Here is a 15,287-nt window from a genome sequence, read left to right as displayed (position 1 = left end):
AGCCGGCTGCTGTCCCAGCAAACACAGGGCCATGCAGCGGGGCAGGCTGCGACACCCGCAGCCCCCCCCGCCTTACCTGGGTTGCTGGGTTGGATGTGATGAGACGGCTGATGCTGCTGGTCTGCGGGTCTCCGGTAATTGGTGCTCTCCTGGGAGTTCCTGCGCTCCAGCTCAGCACCCTCACTGGGACTTGGGCCCATCCTGCTCCTCTCAAACTCTTCGTGGTATTTTATCTACAGCGACAGGAGAGGAAGGAGAGCTCAGAGTGCAGCTGGGACAATCCTGCAGCACCTTCCATGAAGCTGAGCCTGGCCCCAGCACTGGCAGCAGTCCCCGCAGCCTTTCAGTGCCAGGAATATCCTTCATCTTTCCTCAGCTCATTTCTTTTCACTACCAAGGACTCAGCATCAGCCATCTCACAGCCTTGCCAGCAGTCTGAGGGAGCTTCTTCCCCAACATCTCCCCAGGCCACAGGGACATTTGCTCAGACCAGTTTGTGTGTGGCACAGAAAGAAAGGAAGGAGGTTTAAGTGTCCTATAGATGGGATACGCAATTTTTTCAGGTGTGGGTGAGAATCAAGACCAGGCTCCCAAGCCCCCAGGCTGCAGGAGCACAGAGCAAAACCACCTTTAGGAAGTCCCCCCTGCACACGCCGAATTCGGTGTGCAAATCCCCAGCCCACAGCCAGGTACAGCAGGTGCCGTGGAGGTACAGCTCCAAAATCTACCCCCAGATCTCTCTTTAACTGAAGCGTGAAAGGGCCTTGGGGTTTTTTGTTGAAGGAAACTCAAAGCAGATACCACCAAACACACCAGCTGCATCTGCCTGAGCCTTTCCCCGCAACCAGCACAGAGGGGGCCCCCCCATGGCGGGCAGGAGGGAAGGGTTAACCCAACTGCCTGGGCGTGGGTGTAAAAATTAATAGCCACTTCTGTTAATGAATGCATTGCCATCGGAAAGCACCTGGAGCCCATTTGTCTGCTGGTTAAACAGTTATTTACTGAAGGGCACTGCAGCAGGCTCTCTGCACAGGCAGAAGGCAGAGCCTGGAGCAGAGCCACCCTCCTGGGAAGGAGAACACCCCGGGGGGAGCACCCTGCTCCCCCAGCCGCTGCAGCGAGCCTGAGCAAGGACAGCCTCAGGACAGCATTTCGCGGCGGTCAGAGGCTCAGGCTTTGCGCAGCTCCGTTGCCAGGAGGGTTTCCCCACGTGCAGGATCGTATCGGCACCCTCCGACCAAGGGTGGTTTGGGGCACGTCTGTGCTGCAGAGGCGTTCGTGCCCCAGCGAGCTCTGCTGTGCTGGGCAGTCCCCTTTGCTGTCCGTGTGCCTGCCCAGCTGCACCCTTGGGAGTGAAATGCTGCCTGCTGAGCCAGCCTTTCTGCAGGGAGTGGGTTTGTTTCATGCGTCTTTATTAAGTGGGTCACTGCAACCCCAGGCAGGCAGCCAGATGCCCACAGGGAAGCTGCTGAAAACCGCTGCCGCGGCTGAGGGAGGGTGAAGGGGGCCGAGCAAAGGGACACGGGCTGCTCTCATCTCTCTGCTGGGTTATTTAATGCCCCTAAACCTCCACAGATTCTCTCAAAAGAGCGGTGCTTTCTGTAACAAAGACCGCAGCCCCACTCCATGGCGGGGAAGCTGTGCTCATCTCCTGCCAGCTCAGACCCAACTGAGAAGCTGCCCCCAGAGAAAAATCTTCCAACCAGGTCCATTTCCCAAGCGGGAAGCCTTCCCGAGCCCTCGCTGTCCTGGGGTTTGGTGTGCAGATAACACCCCGCAGCTCCCCCAGGAGAGATCAGTACTCGCCAGAGACCTGCACAATGGGATCAGAAGAAGAGGGAATAAAACCACCTCCTCCCACCCCGCTTGGCATTCTCATGTTTGTGTACGTGTGCGAGCTCCTGCCCGTGTTCGAGCTCCCACTGCGGGCAAAGGCACCGGTCTTCCCTCTCCCTGCATTCCTGCAAGCCCAGACCCTTCTCCCCTGGACACCCGGGGGGGAACAGACAGCAGCTCCCACTCCAGGAGCTTTGTCCCCAAGGTATGGATGGAAAAGCGCGAGCAGCTCAGGGCACTGCAGAGGTGGAAGCAGGAGAGGAGCTCACAGAAGCCGTCTGTCGAGCGGACACCCAAGAGGTTTCTCGTGCAAAGCTGCGCTCCAGGGGCAGGTTTACTCGTCAGGGAGAAGCCAGCCTTCCCAGGGTTTCACAACAGCTCCTGGGCATTTGATAAGGAACACGCATGACTCTCGCTAGCGGCTAAAGGTTAATTAACTCCCTACGTTCTGCTGAGGGCAGATGCTACTGCGGGCTCCTGTGCCACACCGCCTGGGAGCACGGGGTTGAGTTTGGGCAGGGGACAACTAACACCCCACGTCTGCCGCACCCGGTGCCGCAGCTATACGTGCAAGTTTGCATCCTCCTCGTTCACCATGGCAACACGCAGACGTCCACGTCTGCCACACGCCACACCACCACCAGCACCTGGATACGGACGGAGGCTGCTGGGTGAAGCACAAGCTGCCAGGCCAGCTGCCACTGAACTTGGGCATGCTTTTAATGTAATTTTCAGAAATCGGAGAGCTGGGTCTCTTGCAGAGCTCCCCTTCCAGAAGGTCAAGGGAGGATGGAGATGCAGATGCTGCTGTGCAGCCCCCCAGGAACCCCTCCACACCAGCGCAGAGGTGGGATGATGGCAGGAGGAGAAGGTGTGCGTGGCCAAGGGACCCCGAGGAGCTCCCCGCGAGGCTGCTCTGGTGCAGCGGCAAACGCAAGATGTGGGCTGTAGGTAGGAAAGCGGCTGACGCTGCCGGTCCTACCCTCGGGTCTGGTGACAGCAGGTGGTGGGACCCTGGGGACTGCGTGCGGCCTCGGCACAAACCAACAGCAGCTGCAGCAGCAAACGCTCCTGACAGCCGGATGAGGGCTGGAACGGGTTTTGCAGGAGTCAGGAGGGGTCAAGGTAAGAGGAACCTGGCAGAGGACAGTCACAGCTGCAAAGGGACAGGAGGAAGAGGTGTGCCTTTGGCCAGGGTTTCCACACACAAACACACGCCAAAGAGAGCACAAGAGGGACCAGAGTTCTTCGGGGGTGCGCTGCCCACGCTGTGGGTTACGGTGACAACCAGGGGCAGATGGGACTGCCCCTGGTCCACGTTTGCCCTCGTTCACCCCCACCAAATGCCACTCTCTGCTGCTCCCCTTCTTGCTTCTCACAGTCAGCGTGGACTTGCGCACCTCAGGAGACACGAAGGATGCGGATACCCCTCTGGATCCGGCTGCAGCATCTGCCAGGATGGAGGAGCCGGCAAAGGTGCAAGGAGGTCACAGGATACCCAGGCAAAAGGGTTGGAGAATTAACGCTGCCAGGCTTTCAAGATGCTGCAGCCTCAAGTGCTCGTTAGCAGCCGTCAGGGTGCGGGTCTGCTCCTGGCTGTGCGGGCAGAGCCCCCCCAGCCTGCGCTGGTGGGAGGAAGGTCAGGGCAATATCACATGCAGAGATTAGAAGCTACTCACGTTGCTGATCTGATCCTGAGTCTTTTTGATTCTCTGCAGCTCTGGGGTGTCAGCCACCACGCTGAAGCCTTTCCCCTTGTTCTTCTCAAACTCCTCCTTGTAGCGAATCTGGGTACAAACAAGAAAAAAATAAAAAGATTTAAACATGGGGGAAAGCTGGCGTGCGCAGCAGTTGGATTCAGCAACAGACCCTCACCGTGACCCACGTGCCTCATGAGATGCAGCAGCTTCTAACAGGGCCTCTGCCTTGCTCAGGAGACTCCCTAACGTACCCAGTAATAGCAAAACGGGGTATTGCCAAGAGCTGAAACACACAAACAACTTCCTATGCATCTACTGATCTTATTTCTCTTTCAGCAGGGCCTGGGGTAACTTGGATTCATTTTGAATTTCCTGTGGGCTACCAGCGCGCCTAAGTCACGTACCACAGAGCAGCCGACCCATGGCAGGCTGCCTGCTTGACAGCCCCGAGGATTTTATGAGTTACACCCGTACAAAAGCGTTTCTACGTCAGGGGACATTTAGCTGCCTCTGGGAAGGAATACACCCAGAAGACCATAATGAAACCAGAGTTTGGAAGGTGGAGCCTGGCAAAACACAAGCATCCTCATTTCTGTTTGCCAGACACTGACATCAGCATCCCTTCCCATCACACCCAGGAGCTGAAAAGTCCCAGTTTTTTTTCCCCCCCCCCCCCCCTTTTTTTTTTTTTTAAATACAGCTCTATACAGCTTTAAGACTGGGCTTTCCAGCTCTCCCAGGAGGGAGCTAACACAGCACACAACCACAGCCCAGATGTGCTCCCCAGTCCTCAGCAGCCTTGGCTCCGGGGGTTGCTGGTCCTGGTCCCCAGTCCCAGCTGGCCCCGCTCTGTGCAGGACCGCTGCTCCCACTCAAGTCACACAGAAGCAGAAGCAGCTTCTGCAGAAGCTGAAACCCAACCACTGACTCGATGGCTCCAACAGGGAAGGAAACAGCACTCAGCTGCCTGGCTTGCTCCAACACAGCAGCTTTGCTTACTTTCAGGTCCAAGCAGCCTGAAAGATGCCCTATTTTCATGGCGGGGGGGGAAGCGGATGGGCAGAGAGACACTGTGACCTCCTCCATCCTTTCTGTGGGAGTCTGGCCCTTCACCGATGGCTTCAGGAGCTGCCTCTGCCCCTTTAGGGAGGAAAGAACCTAAAGGGGCTCTGCCCAATGTGCAGCGAAAGCTGCCCTTTCCAGGGATTCACCTCCCCAGAGCTCACCTTGCGCACTGAGGACAGTTGTACATTGTCACCAAAACAAAAAGGTCACCACTGCCTCTCACACGAGCAGATCAAACCTCTGGACCCCCCCCGCGCAACCGGCACGGACAGGCGCAGCAGCCCGGTTCTGCGTGTGCCGATGCTCACCCCCTCGGGTGGTGGGAGAAGCGGAGCAGGAGCTGCCTTTGCTGGAGCGGGCTGGGAGAGCGGCCGATGCATCGCTCCCCAAGCAGGGAAATGCTCACGAAGCACACAGGGGCCAGACACCAACGTGTCTGGCCAGCACAAGGCAGCTTCCCGTAACCCTTCCCATCCCGCAGCCGGACGGCAGCCTGCCAGACGGACGGTCGGGAATCTGGGCTGGCCCCGCAAAGAAAGAGCTCGCAGGATAAGGGCTGCGCTCGCGGATTGGCGCCCCGCTCGCGTGCCGTGCCAAGATAAATCTCGGAGGCAGAGAACCGGCAGCACGGTGGGGGAGGCGGGATAAAGCTGATTTCTCCCCAACACACACTCCTACGGACACACTCCTTCAGACCTCACATATTCGCCTCCCATCCAGACAGCGTGTCCAGCTGGGCCTGGAAACACCTTTCGGGAAAGGCTGCCAAACATTTTATAATATCTTCTGGAGAAGCCAAGACACACCTCCACTGCTGTCCGGGCTCTCCCGTGGCCTTGCCTGCCTCCAGCGCGGGACCTGGCACGGCAGGCAGCATCTTGGCCGTGCTGATGTGCCCAGGTCAGATCCCGCCGGTGCTGGAGCCAGCTGGGGTTGCGGGCATGCAGCACATCACGGAGCAGGGTCCTGCCCATTTTGTGGTCCAGAACAACACAGGAAAAGAGATTTCCAGGGGAAAACGAGACGCCGTGGTTTCCATTTTGCAGAGGGGCTGCGGGCTCAGGCCAGCTCTCTGCATCCCACATCCCAGCCGGTCCTGCCAGGAGGCTGGGGTGGCTCAGAGGGTTTTGTCTGGAGCAGGAGGGGATGCCAGGCACCAGCTCTGCAATGGGCACCGGTAGGCACAAGGGAGAGCTCGCCACTGGCTGCATGGGCTACAGTGGTGAAGATAGCCCAGAGCTTGGTGCTCTGCTTGCAAACACAACATTTGCTCTTTCTACCTTGCAAACCAGGAGAAATGCAAGCTTTGGAAGCACATCAGAGCCCCTGCCCCTTCTTCACAGCCATAGGTTGTGAAACCCTTAGATAGATGGTATGATCTACGAGTCACTTTGGATTGCTAACTCTAACGTGACATTAGAAAGCAAAGGCTTAATGAACAAGGCTGCAGAGTCCACCCTGGGAGGATATTCATACATCCAAGATGCCAAAGCACATCAGAGGAACACAAGACACCGGTTTCAAGGCAGAAGTCTCCTTTTGCTTGAAGCAATAATAGGGAGAGAAAAAAACCCCAATCTTTTGCTGGCTGGGTAAAGAACATAGCTTGAACATCAGCAATTAGGAAGGAGCAGCCTCGAGGTGTTAACTGTTGGGCACAAGGAACCAAAGGTTAACAGAACTGCGACATAAAACCTATGACACACACCCGGACAGGGGATCAGGAGGGACTGAGTCAGCCCCGCCAGCTGCTCTGCAAAGCACCAGCCCCAGTTTGCTCAGCTGCAGGGACAGGCGGGCAGAGGGGCTGTGTTTGTCCTTTATCTGCTCTGCTTTCCATAAAGGCTGTTTTCCTTGAGAGCTCTGCAGCCTGGCCCTGGGATGCTGGCCCTGCCGTTGTGCTTGGAGATGCTGCTTGGAAGAAGAAGGTTTATCCTGCAGCCTCCTGCTCAGCCAGCCCCAAGAAGGGCACACTGTGCTGGCTGCAAACGCACAAGTTGATGAGCTGTAAGAAATCCAAGCTAGAAAGATAAAGAGTCACCAAGCGATAAACTAATCACAAGGCTAAGCAGTTCCTTTGGTAAGTTCTGCTTTTTTGCCCTCCTAAATCCCACCCCCCTCCATCTTCCTTGTTTTTTTTACCCCTCTATCTTTCAGGGTACAGGAACTTGGCCCAAAAAAACTGCCACATGGGGACGCCTGACTGCAGGGGGGACTGATCCTGGAGTCATGGGCGAAGATACTGGTACTTGGGAGCAGGACTAACCCAAAACGCACACCCAAGGCTGGTGCTCCCTGCTAGCTGGGGTTCGTGCACCCCAGCACGCCTGGCCACAGGAGTCAGAGCGTGGCACAAGCATCAGGGCAACGCTGGGAGGAAGCAAGGGAGGCCACTGGGCAGACACCGTCCCCGTGCTCGGCACGGGGGAATTGCAATTTAACAGGATCCCTGGCCCTTCCTGGCTTCGGCACAGGAGCGGCTGGGTCCTGCTGGGCTGCAGCCATCGCCAGGGCTGAGGGAGAAAGCCGGAAAGGAGGGAGGAAACATTCAGACAAGGCGCTTTTCAGCTTCTCCCTGCCCTTATATGGACACCGGGTTGCGCAGGCAGGAGTCTGGCAGGCAGTGCTGGGTGGGGAAAGGTGACCCGTGACCCCCAGCCATAGAGGAATCCCACTCCCAGTCCAGGATGCCTTTAGAGACGCACAAATCCTTGCTCCAGCCACGCTCCCAGGGTCCTGCTCCTTTTGCTTCCTCGGAAATTCGAGCGCAGGTGACCTCGGGTGATAAAGAGGGACAGAAATCCACGGTTCAGTGCATCCCGCTGTGCTTTCACGGGGCACACGGGTACCGCTGGGAACCAGCTCAGCGCTGTGCAAGGGGCTGCAGAGCCATCGCTCCTGCCGCTGCTGCCAACCCACAGACCCACTCCCAGCGCTCTGGCTCGTAGCTGCCTTTCAGCCACACACCGTTTTAAAGAGCCGAGCGATGCAGACAGTGCCGTATCCACACCTCATCCCATAATAATAATAATTGTAAAATGGGATCCGCAAGTAATTTCCCCAGGGGAATTGTTCCCTCTATGATAGGAAAGACAGCGACGACTTGTGCATCCATGCGTTATTCAAAGGGAGTTGGAGAACGGCCCTTCACACATCATAACCCCTTGCAGGTCTTGGCTCGAGCACATCGAGAACGTAGATGCAGAGGAGGGTTTAATGTCACCGACGGCAGCTCCCGGGGGTGACAGACGCAGGGCTGCAGGAGGGCCAGGAGACGGGCACCTGCCTCCCACACCACGGGAACCTCCACCCTCTGGCAGGAAGGGCTGCACCCAAAAACACCCATTTTAAGAGTTTGAAAGAGGAGCCATAGGACAAGAACCTGCAATTTTCTTGCCACACGTGGGCTGTAAGACAAGGCTGCAGGCGTAAGAGCTGTCACTTTGGAGACTCATTTAGCTGCACAAGACAACATTATCCAGCGTCTACCAGTGACCGGAACAGAAGACGCCTTCTCAGCAGACACAAATAACCGCGGTATCGGGAGTGACATGAAACCGCTCCAGCTCAGCACGCAGCTGCCCCATCCCCACCCTCCGGTGAACAACCGGCTTTTCCAGTCACACCAGGGTGGACAGGCTGTGTATTTTTGGTGGGAGGAAATACAGGATCAGCCTCCTCGGGGTCATCCACAAGGACAGCAGCTCTCCAGCCCCACAGGAGCTCTGCTCCAGAGGAACAGGCAAAAGTGCTGGGCAGCATCCCTCCCTTGGCCAGGGAATGACCCTCCACTAGATAGAAACCCCTTGCAGAGGACACAGACCCAGTGATCTCCCTTCTCCTACTGCAGCTCCCAGCTGTTCCCAGCCACAGCTTCTTCGGAGGGACATGCACTCAGGGAATCCTCGCGCCGAGGACCAAAAGCTCGGCCGCAACTGAGTTCAGCTGGCAAATACAAGCTTGAAGGCAAGATGCAACTGTTCACACAACCCTGATCTTAATCCACAAGCGACTTTACTACTAGAGCCCCATGCAGACCTCTGCCTGTCTCAGCAACGTTAGCCAGGATGCACTTTTTAGGTGGCACTTGAACTGGCAAACTGTAGTGCAGAAGCCGTCCTGCTAAGCTGTCATCACTGCAAAGCAGAGCCAGCAAGCCCTTCTCCACAAGCTTTTCCCTGTCCCCACTAACAGCTCCAGTTCATCCAGTTAATTTGCAAGACTGTTAACCCCGCTGCCAACTCTGGAAGGGCTGAAGTGACCTATTCTTATCCCCTGGGGTTTGCTCAGCTCCTGCAATTAGTAAGAAGGGATTGTCAATAAACCAGAGTGGCTGCTAGTGTTTTAGCTAGAGCGCTTCGAGAAATACAAATGTTTGGCGCTTGGAAAATAGGAGACTCCCTTTGTAGGCAGAACAAAGGCAGAGAGAAATTAAGATATTATCTGAAGTGTGTTTAGGATCTATCCACCCCAGGGCTCCAGGCCCTTCAGCCTGGCAGCTTCTACCCGATTCAGCTTTGCCACCTCCCTCCCACCGCTCCTGCATCCCTCCGCAGGGGCTCTGCCAGCACCCAAACAGCCAGCACCCTCCCCAGCAGCCTCTTCTTCTTGCTCAGAGAAGTCCTACTTTGCAGCTCATCCTGGCATGAGACCAGCACTGAAAAGGTGGGATGCTGGTGCCTGGCAGATGGGAAGACCCTGCCTGCACCCCAGCCCCTCTTTTGACATGTTCACGTGCAACCAAGAGTGCAGAAGGCTGTTACAGCCCTGTGCTATCCCAGCTCAAGCCCCCAAAGTCCAGGAGACCACCAGGAGCTGGGCATGGCCGCTTCTCTCCCAGGGACAGAGGTCCTGCTGGTGTCTGAGTTGTAGTGACCAACTTCTGGAGGTGCAGGCTCAAAAGAATAAGGACACCCCTTCCCCTGCAAGGCAGCTGACTTTGCTTCCAGCCACCTCCCGCACACCACAAGGAGCTGAAAGTCCCAACAAGCTACAGAAAAGCCCAGGCAGCGGAGCATGCTCCCTCCCCAGGGTCTCCTTTAATAAGCAACAACTAATGAAGAGCCTGAATTCATTGTAAAAACAGCACTGAGACTCCAGACCACTCAGTGCAGCATTATCTTGATTGTTACCATGGAAAAGCAACTGTGTCCCCTTAACCACTCTATGAAACACAAAGTGAGACCCAGGCTGAGCTCTAGCTCTAAGCTTGAGCCAAGCTGCACTTGTGCAAGCCAGGGAGCTGTTGGGCAACTTGCTCTGAGGAAGACACCTTACAAAAGCAGAGGTTTCAAAACTCGATGCTGGCTGCACAAGCACCACCAGCTCTAACAGGTGAGGTCCCGAGGTTCCCCCTCCTCCTCCAGTGGGATGCATTCCTAGGCAATCTGCTTTTCAGCTCCTGACACTCTCAGGCTAATAGAAAGAGAAGGAAGGAAGGTCACTGCATCCTTCACAGCACAGCAGGGAGAGAAGTGCACTGATCCTGAAAAATGACTGCTCACCCTGAAAACACTACGGCAAATCCCGAGTTGTCCTCCCTCTACCCAGGACCAACACTTACAATGCTGAGCTGAGCCAATGTGCCTTGCTGACAACACCCTGGGCAGTCTTTTTGCCTCTTCTCAAAGGAAGAAAAATAAATTAAATAGATTCCCAGAACAGTTGCCACATCCTGTGTTCTCCTGCGAGACGCTGACTCAAGCCAAAATTGCCGCTGGATGCATTTTCTTCCAGTGCAGCGTACTCTGAGCACATGTCTGCAGTTCTGCAACATCAAAGCTCACAACAACTGTTCAGGGCTTAGTCTCAGATGCTTCAACACAGCCTTTCAGCAGAGCAAAGTTCCACGAAGAAGGGTCACCCACCAATGCTGCCCATTTCTGTGCCAACTTTGCCCTTCCAGCCATTTCTCTGCAAAACCGATGCTCGCATTTCTGTTCTCAGTGTCTTGGAGTAAGGGAAGGAAACCGGGGATTGCTCCTTGGCCCACCCAAGGGACCAGTTCCCACTGCATCATCAGGAGTTATCGGGACAAGAAGCCAGCCCACAGCCCTGTGTCAAGGCTGGGGACTTTTGCTGATCCAGGGACACCTTCAAGGTATAAAATGGGACAGGTCTGGACAATACCCTTCTCAAACAGGCTCTGTTCTTCCCACTAGAGAAAGAAATCCTTATCTATGCCAGTCGTTATCCCTTTTATCTGTTTATTTCTGCTTGCCACAGCTTTCAAGTCCTACAAGATTTGGGTTTACCTGAAATACTTGCCTAGAGAGTCAACGTCTGTCCAGCTGAAGCCACTGTGGCTGGATGTCAGCTGGGAAAAGGTAAACTGGTGCAAGGCACGGACTGGGAGAGGGGGGCTGCCTGCTGGACCCTTCCCACCTCTGGGAGATCCCAGCAGCCACAGATAAAGGGAACAGCAAACACAGCCAGGATGGGCGAGATCTGAAAGGAGGGACCCACACCCCAAACCCGCCTCTCCCTCCTCTGCGCGAGGGCGTAGGAAAGCACCGGAGCACGGGAGAACGTAGGGCGACGGGGCAAAGTACGGCAGCCCTGGGCGAGGAGAGACCTGCACGCTCACCTGGCTCTGAAGCTCGCTCTGCTGCTTTAGACGCAGGTTTTCGGGAGTGTCTGCCACCATGGTGAAGGACTGCTTCGGGTAGTGTCTGCGGAGAAAAGGGAGGTTGTTAGTCATGGTATTCCCATGGGCTATGCCCACGCTCACTGCCCTCTCCCACCCACCCCACACAACCAGCAGCCCCCAGGAGATCCAAGTGCTTTGGCCCCGCTCCAGAGCATCGCGGTGATCAGCAACACAACCAGGGCTGCGGACACGTCGACACGCAGGTTTAGCGGTAGCCATCTGGGATGATGGGATTTCTCACTGTGCATGCTCATCTGCGCCTGACGCCTTCCCCAGCAGATATACATTACTCACTGGGTTCTCTCCCAATCTCAATATATTAACTTCAGTTCTATCAAAAAAAGGGGAAGGGGAGGTTTTTTTTTTTTCCTCAGGGGACAAAGCCATTCCAGGTTTGTGCCTGTCTGATTTCTGGAGAGACATTAACACATCTTCAATGTTTCATCAAACAGTCCTCAGGGTAACATTAGTCCAAGTAAGTGCTGCTAACGCTCTGGTTTACAATGACTTTGCCTGTTTCACTGTTGCAGCCCTGAAGGGTCAGAGAGGAGCAGGGTGGTTTTACTTGCTTATTTTACTGAAGTTTCAGCCCCACAAGCCTCATGTTATGGTTTTTGGGTACTGCAGAATATCACGACCCTGGCATAAACCATATCAGCATAACCATGCCGGTCTTGGGGCACAGTCTGCACTACTTATCTGCACCAGTTCAACATGTTTAGTGAATCCTTAGGACATGCCCAGAATGGGAGTGTAAAGCAGGAGACCTCCCTCGTGGTCTGGCTACAAGCCAGCAGCTATTGTTCTAAAGTGCCATATAGCAGTTTCTGAAAGTGCATGCAGCATTTGCTATAGAAAACATAAATTAACAGTTAGAAGAACTCAGGTACTGGGAAAAAGTAAATATCTAATCTTAAACCTGGAGGCTGCTACAAGCCCTGTCCAAGCAGACAGGTAAGCTTCACACGGCCATTCCCACCTCCAGGAGACAGGGAAAAAGAGCAAGAGGCAAATCGCTGCCATAACAGGGTACATTCAGTGTGCAAACACCTCCAACTGGGCTTGACCAGACCCCAACAGCAGTTATTGCTAGAGTCTCTCACACTACCAAGAAGCGGCTGGGTCAGTCCTAACACCGCGGTGCTTTACCACTCAGGTCCTGGTCCTTCGCTCGGGGTCAGCTACGTCCTGCATCACAGAGGATGCTCTTGCCCACAGCCAGATCTGTCCCGAGCAGCCACCCTCGCTGTATCTGGAGAACTACACATGGTGCAGAGGAAACTGTTTGCAAGAGGAACATTTCCAGACTGCTCAGCGCTGGCCGCCGTGGAGGCAAAGCCCTCCGTGCACAACACTTCCCAGGAAAAGCCCAGAGAGGAAATCTGACACTGAACAGATGGTAACTGCTCTCATGGGATGGCAAAGAAACCAAAGACATCCCACGGCAGCGCTTCAGGTTTATAATGCAGATAGAGAGCAAGAAGGGGAAAACTGCCTTTTGAAAGGGTCAGAGGTTTCTCTTTCACAAGAGTTAAAACGGGACTCCCAAATTGGGTGGCAGAAACAGATTGCAGGATTTTAGCAAAGTTACTGACTAGTGCAGGAGAATGGGTGGGAGGCACAGAGACAGCACCATCCCTGGTTCACACTGAACATGCGTGGCATCAGGGCAGCATGTCATGCTGCAGCTCAGTTTCACTTTCAAATACATGCAAGAACTTGGATAAATTCTCTTGCAAAGCCAGGCAATCCAACTGTCCTCTCACAGTAGCAGCTCTTGAAAGAGGTGACCAGGGCTAAGCAGTCCACTGAAAGCAGACTGCAGCTCCTTGCAGAGGACAACTGGGAGGTCTCACTCATTCTTGGGGATCTGAAGGCTTTGAGCACAACGCTGATCTCTGTTTCAGGGCTATAACTCAGACTGTGCAGCCTCCAGTTCCCACATCTCCATCCATGTAGCCGGTGGCTGAACCAAGGTCTCACCTGAGGGCTACACAGCAAACTATGGGATAGCTGCAGCTCCTGTCCCTTCCCAGACCACATGAAATGGGTCTTTGTGGGTCTTAAGAAGCCTCTGGTCTTTGCATTGGGAGCTCGTGTGCTCCAGCATTAGCAATTATCTATTTACAGAATCAGCATTAGCACCTCTGCCCAAGGCTAATTGAAGTGTGGTCAAATGAAGGTAAATGAGCAGAAAGCCAGCTGCATGTGGAGGAGTGTGGTTGAAAGCTGCTGCCTTAGAGCAGTGCTGTTGGAGCAGGTCAGCAACAGATAGGCAACCGCAGACCTGCAAGAGCAGCACATACCTCAGTAAAGCAGCAATGCAGGAAACTCGAGAATAAAAATAGCTGTCTCAGCTTACTGAAAAAAACATAAAGAGAACCCCCCCCCCCCCAAACTGAACAATGCAGATGTGGTTTGCAGAAAGGGGAAAAGATAACTTGGCAGGCAGCAGCTCGCTGCCTGCTGCCCTCCCCAGCCCTGCAGTCCATGGCATGGCAGGGGAACCCACCCTCCAGCCAGCTTCCCAAAAAAACACACCACCACCTCCCTACTCCAGGTATTGTCCTGCTGGACATCACCCCTGCCGTGTCCCATCACCACCATCCCAGCTGCCTCCTGTTTTAGGGGAGGTGGGAGTCAACACCAGGGTCCCAGAGGGATGGGAAATATTCTGTCTATCTGAGGACAGCCATCCCATGATGGGTATTGGCCATGAGACCCCAGTCAGCCCTCATCCTTCACAAGCATGTGCGGACACACAGAGGATGCAGCCGTACCCACACCAAATAAGCCTAAATTCACCCTCCACAGCCCCCCAAACATCCAGCAATAAGATCAAAAAAGGACAAGAATCAGTTTTACACAAACAACAGATCACCAACTGCTTCAAGGATATAGTTTAATCTCTGTTTAGATTAATCTGATTAGAGGGGATCTAATACTGTGTGTTCAGGCTCCCTTCCCCACTACCTTCGGGCACCGGTATGTCAAGGCTTCACACTGGGATACAATATCAAGGCAGATATTTCACCAAGCTACTGCCTGCGGCTTGCTGCAGAGAAATTCCTGCATTAAGACTCCAATAATGATAAAATCTGATTCTCCAGGAGGGTCCTGCACTCACCAGGAGCAACGGACACTGCACTGCAGAACTGGGCAGGGGTTTGCTGTTTATTTAAGCACTCTTGACATGTTGGCCACAGTTCCTGCTCTCCCAGCAGCCAGTGCCGCTGGAGTGTAGATGCCTGGGTGGGTGCTCTCCTGACTTACCTCTCTGCTGGATGCTTTGGCAAAGGCTCGGCTACTGCCGCTGCTGCGGAGCTGCACCGGTGAGTGACATTTTAGAAGCAGCAAAACAGCATAAGACACCTTGAGACCAAATCCACCCCAGCTGCTGTCTGCTACCAGCAGAGAGAAACAGCCGGGGGGGCTGGTGAGCGAGGGGCTCGGTCTAAATCACACTGGCCCAGCTTGGCCTCTGGTTAGCAAAGATTGCTCCTGTAAAGGCTGCTGCAATCCCACTAGCTGCTGGGTTAATGCATTCATACCTTGAAGAGACAGCATTGAGAGAACCGGGCCCTTTTGTCATTGCAAAGATGACAAAACCCTTCTTAGTAGCCAGCAAGCTTTGGTGGCCGAGGCAGCACATGCCAAAGGAGTTTGCATTTAACAGCCCTTGCTCAAAGGGTGCTGCACCTCTGCTGCTCCCAGGGACGACTCTTTTCCCCTTCTGAAGGGGCAGCACGCATTACAGCTACAGGGAGGCTGGTACCTGCTGGGCAGTCAGGAGCCAACACCATCAGCCAGAGATAGGCTTTTTTTTTTTTTGTCCAAACCCAGGTGCCATTAGACATCTGCTGGGGGAGCTGGGCCTTAATTAACAGTAGTGCTAATCCAATAAGAGCACTACCTCAGCTTACAGTGGCACAAGAGGACACTCCTGAGACTTGTCTCTTGTTTTACCCGACTTACCACTCACATCCTGAAGCCCTTTCCTGAGTTTTTTGGAAGTCACTACCTGACTCATACCAAGG

The 15,287-nt window shown here is 54.6% G+C and overlaps 1 protein-coding gene across 1 annotated transcript in view; it reads right to left on the bottom strand.

Moving 5' to 3' along the window:
* Positions 1-15,287, bottom strand: part of LASP1 (LIM and SH3 protein 1) — a 34,574-nt gene that overhangs the window by 3,167 nt on the left and 16,120 nt on the right. Inside the window, exons 3-5 of the mRNA XM_010585535.1 lie at positions 11,188-11,272; positions 3,516-3,623; positions 77-233 (exon numbers count right to left, since the gene is read on the bottom strand). Coding sequence (XP_010583837.1) covers positions 77-233; positions 3,516-3,623; positions 11,188-11,272 — 350 coding nt within the window. The remainder of the gene's footprint in view (positions 1-76; positions 234-3,515; positions 3,624-11,187; positions 11,273-15,287) is intronic.

Source organism: Haliaeetus leucocephalus, unplaced genomic scaffold (genome assembly GCF_000737465.1).
Source record: "Haliaeetus leucocephalus isolate CR32 unplaced genomic scaffold, Haliaeetus_leucocephalus-4.0 Scaffold110, whole genome shotgun sequence".
In the NCBI taxonomy this organism is placed as follows: domain Eukaryota; kingdom Metazoa; phylum Chordata; class Aves; order Accipitriformes; family Accipitridae; genus Haliaeetus; species Haliaeetus leucocephalus.
The sequence above is the reverse complement of the archived record's forward strand: the minus strand, read 5'-3'. Positions and strand labels throughout refer to the sequence as shown.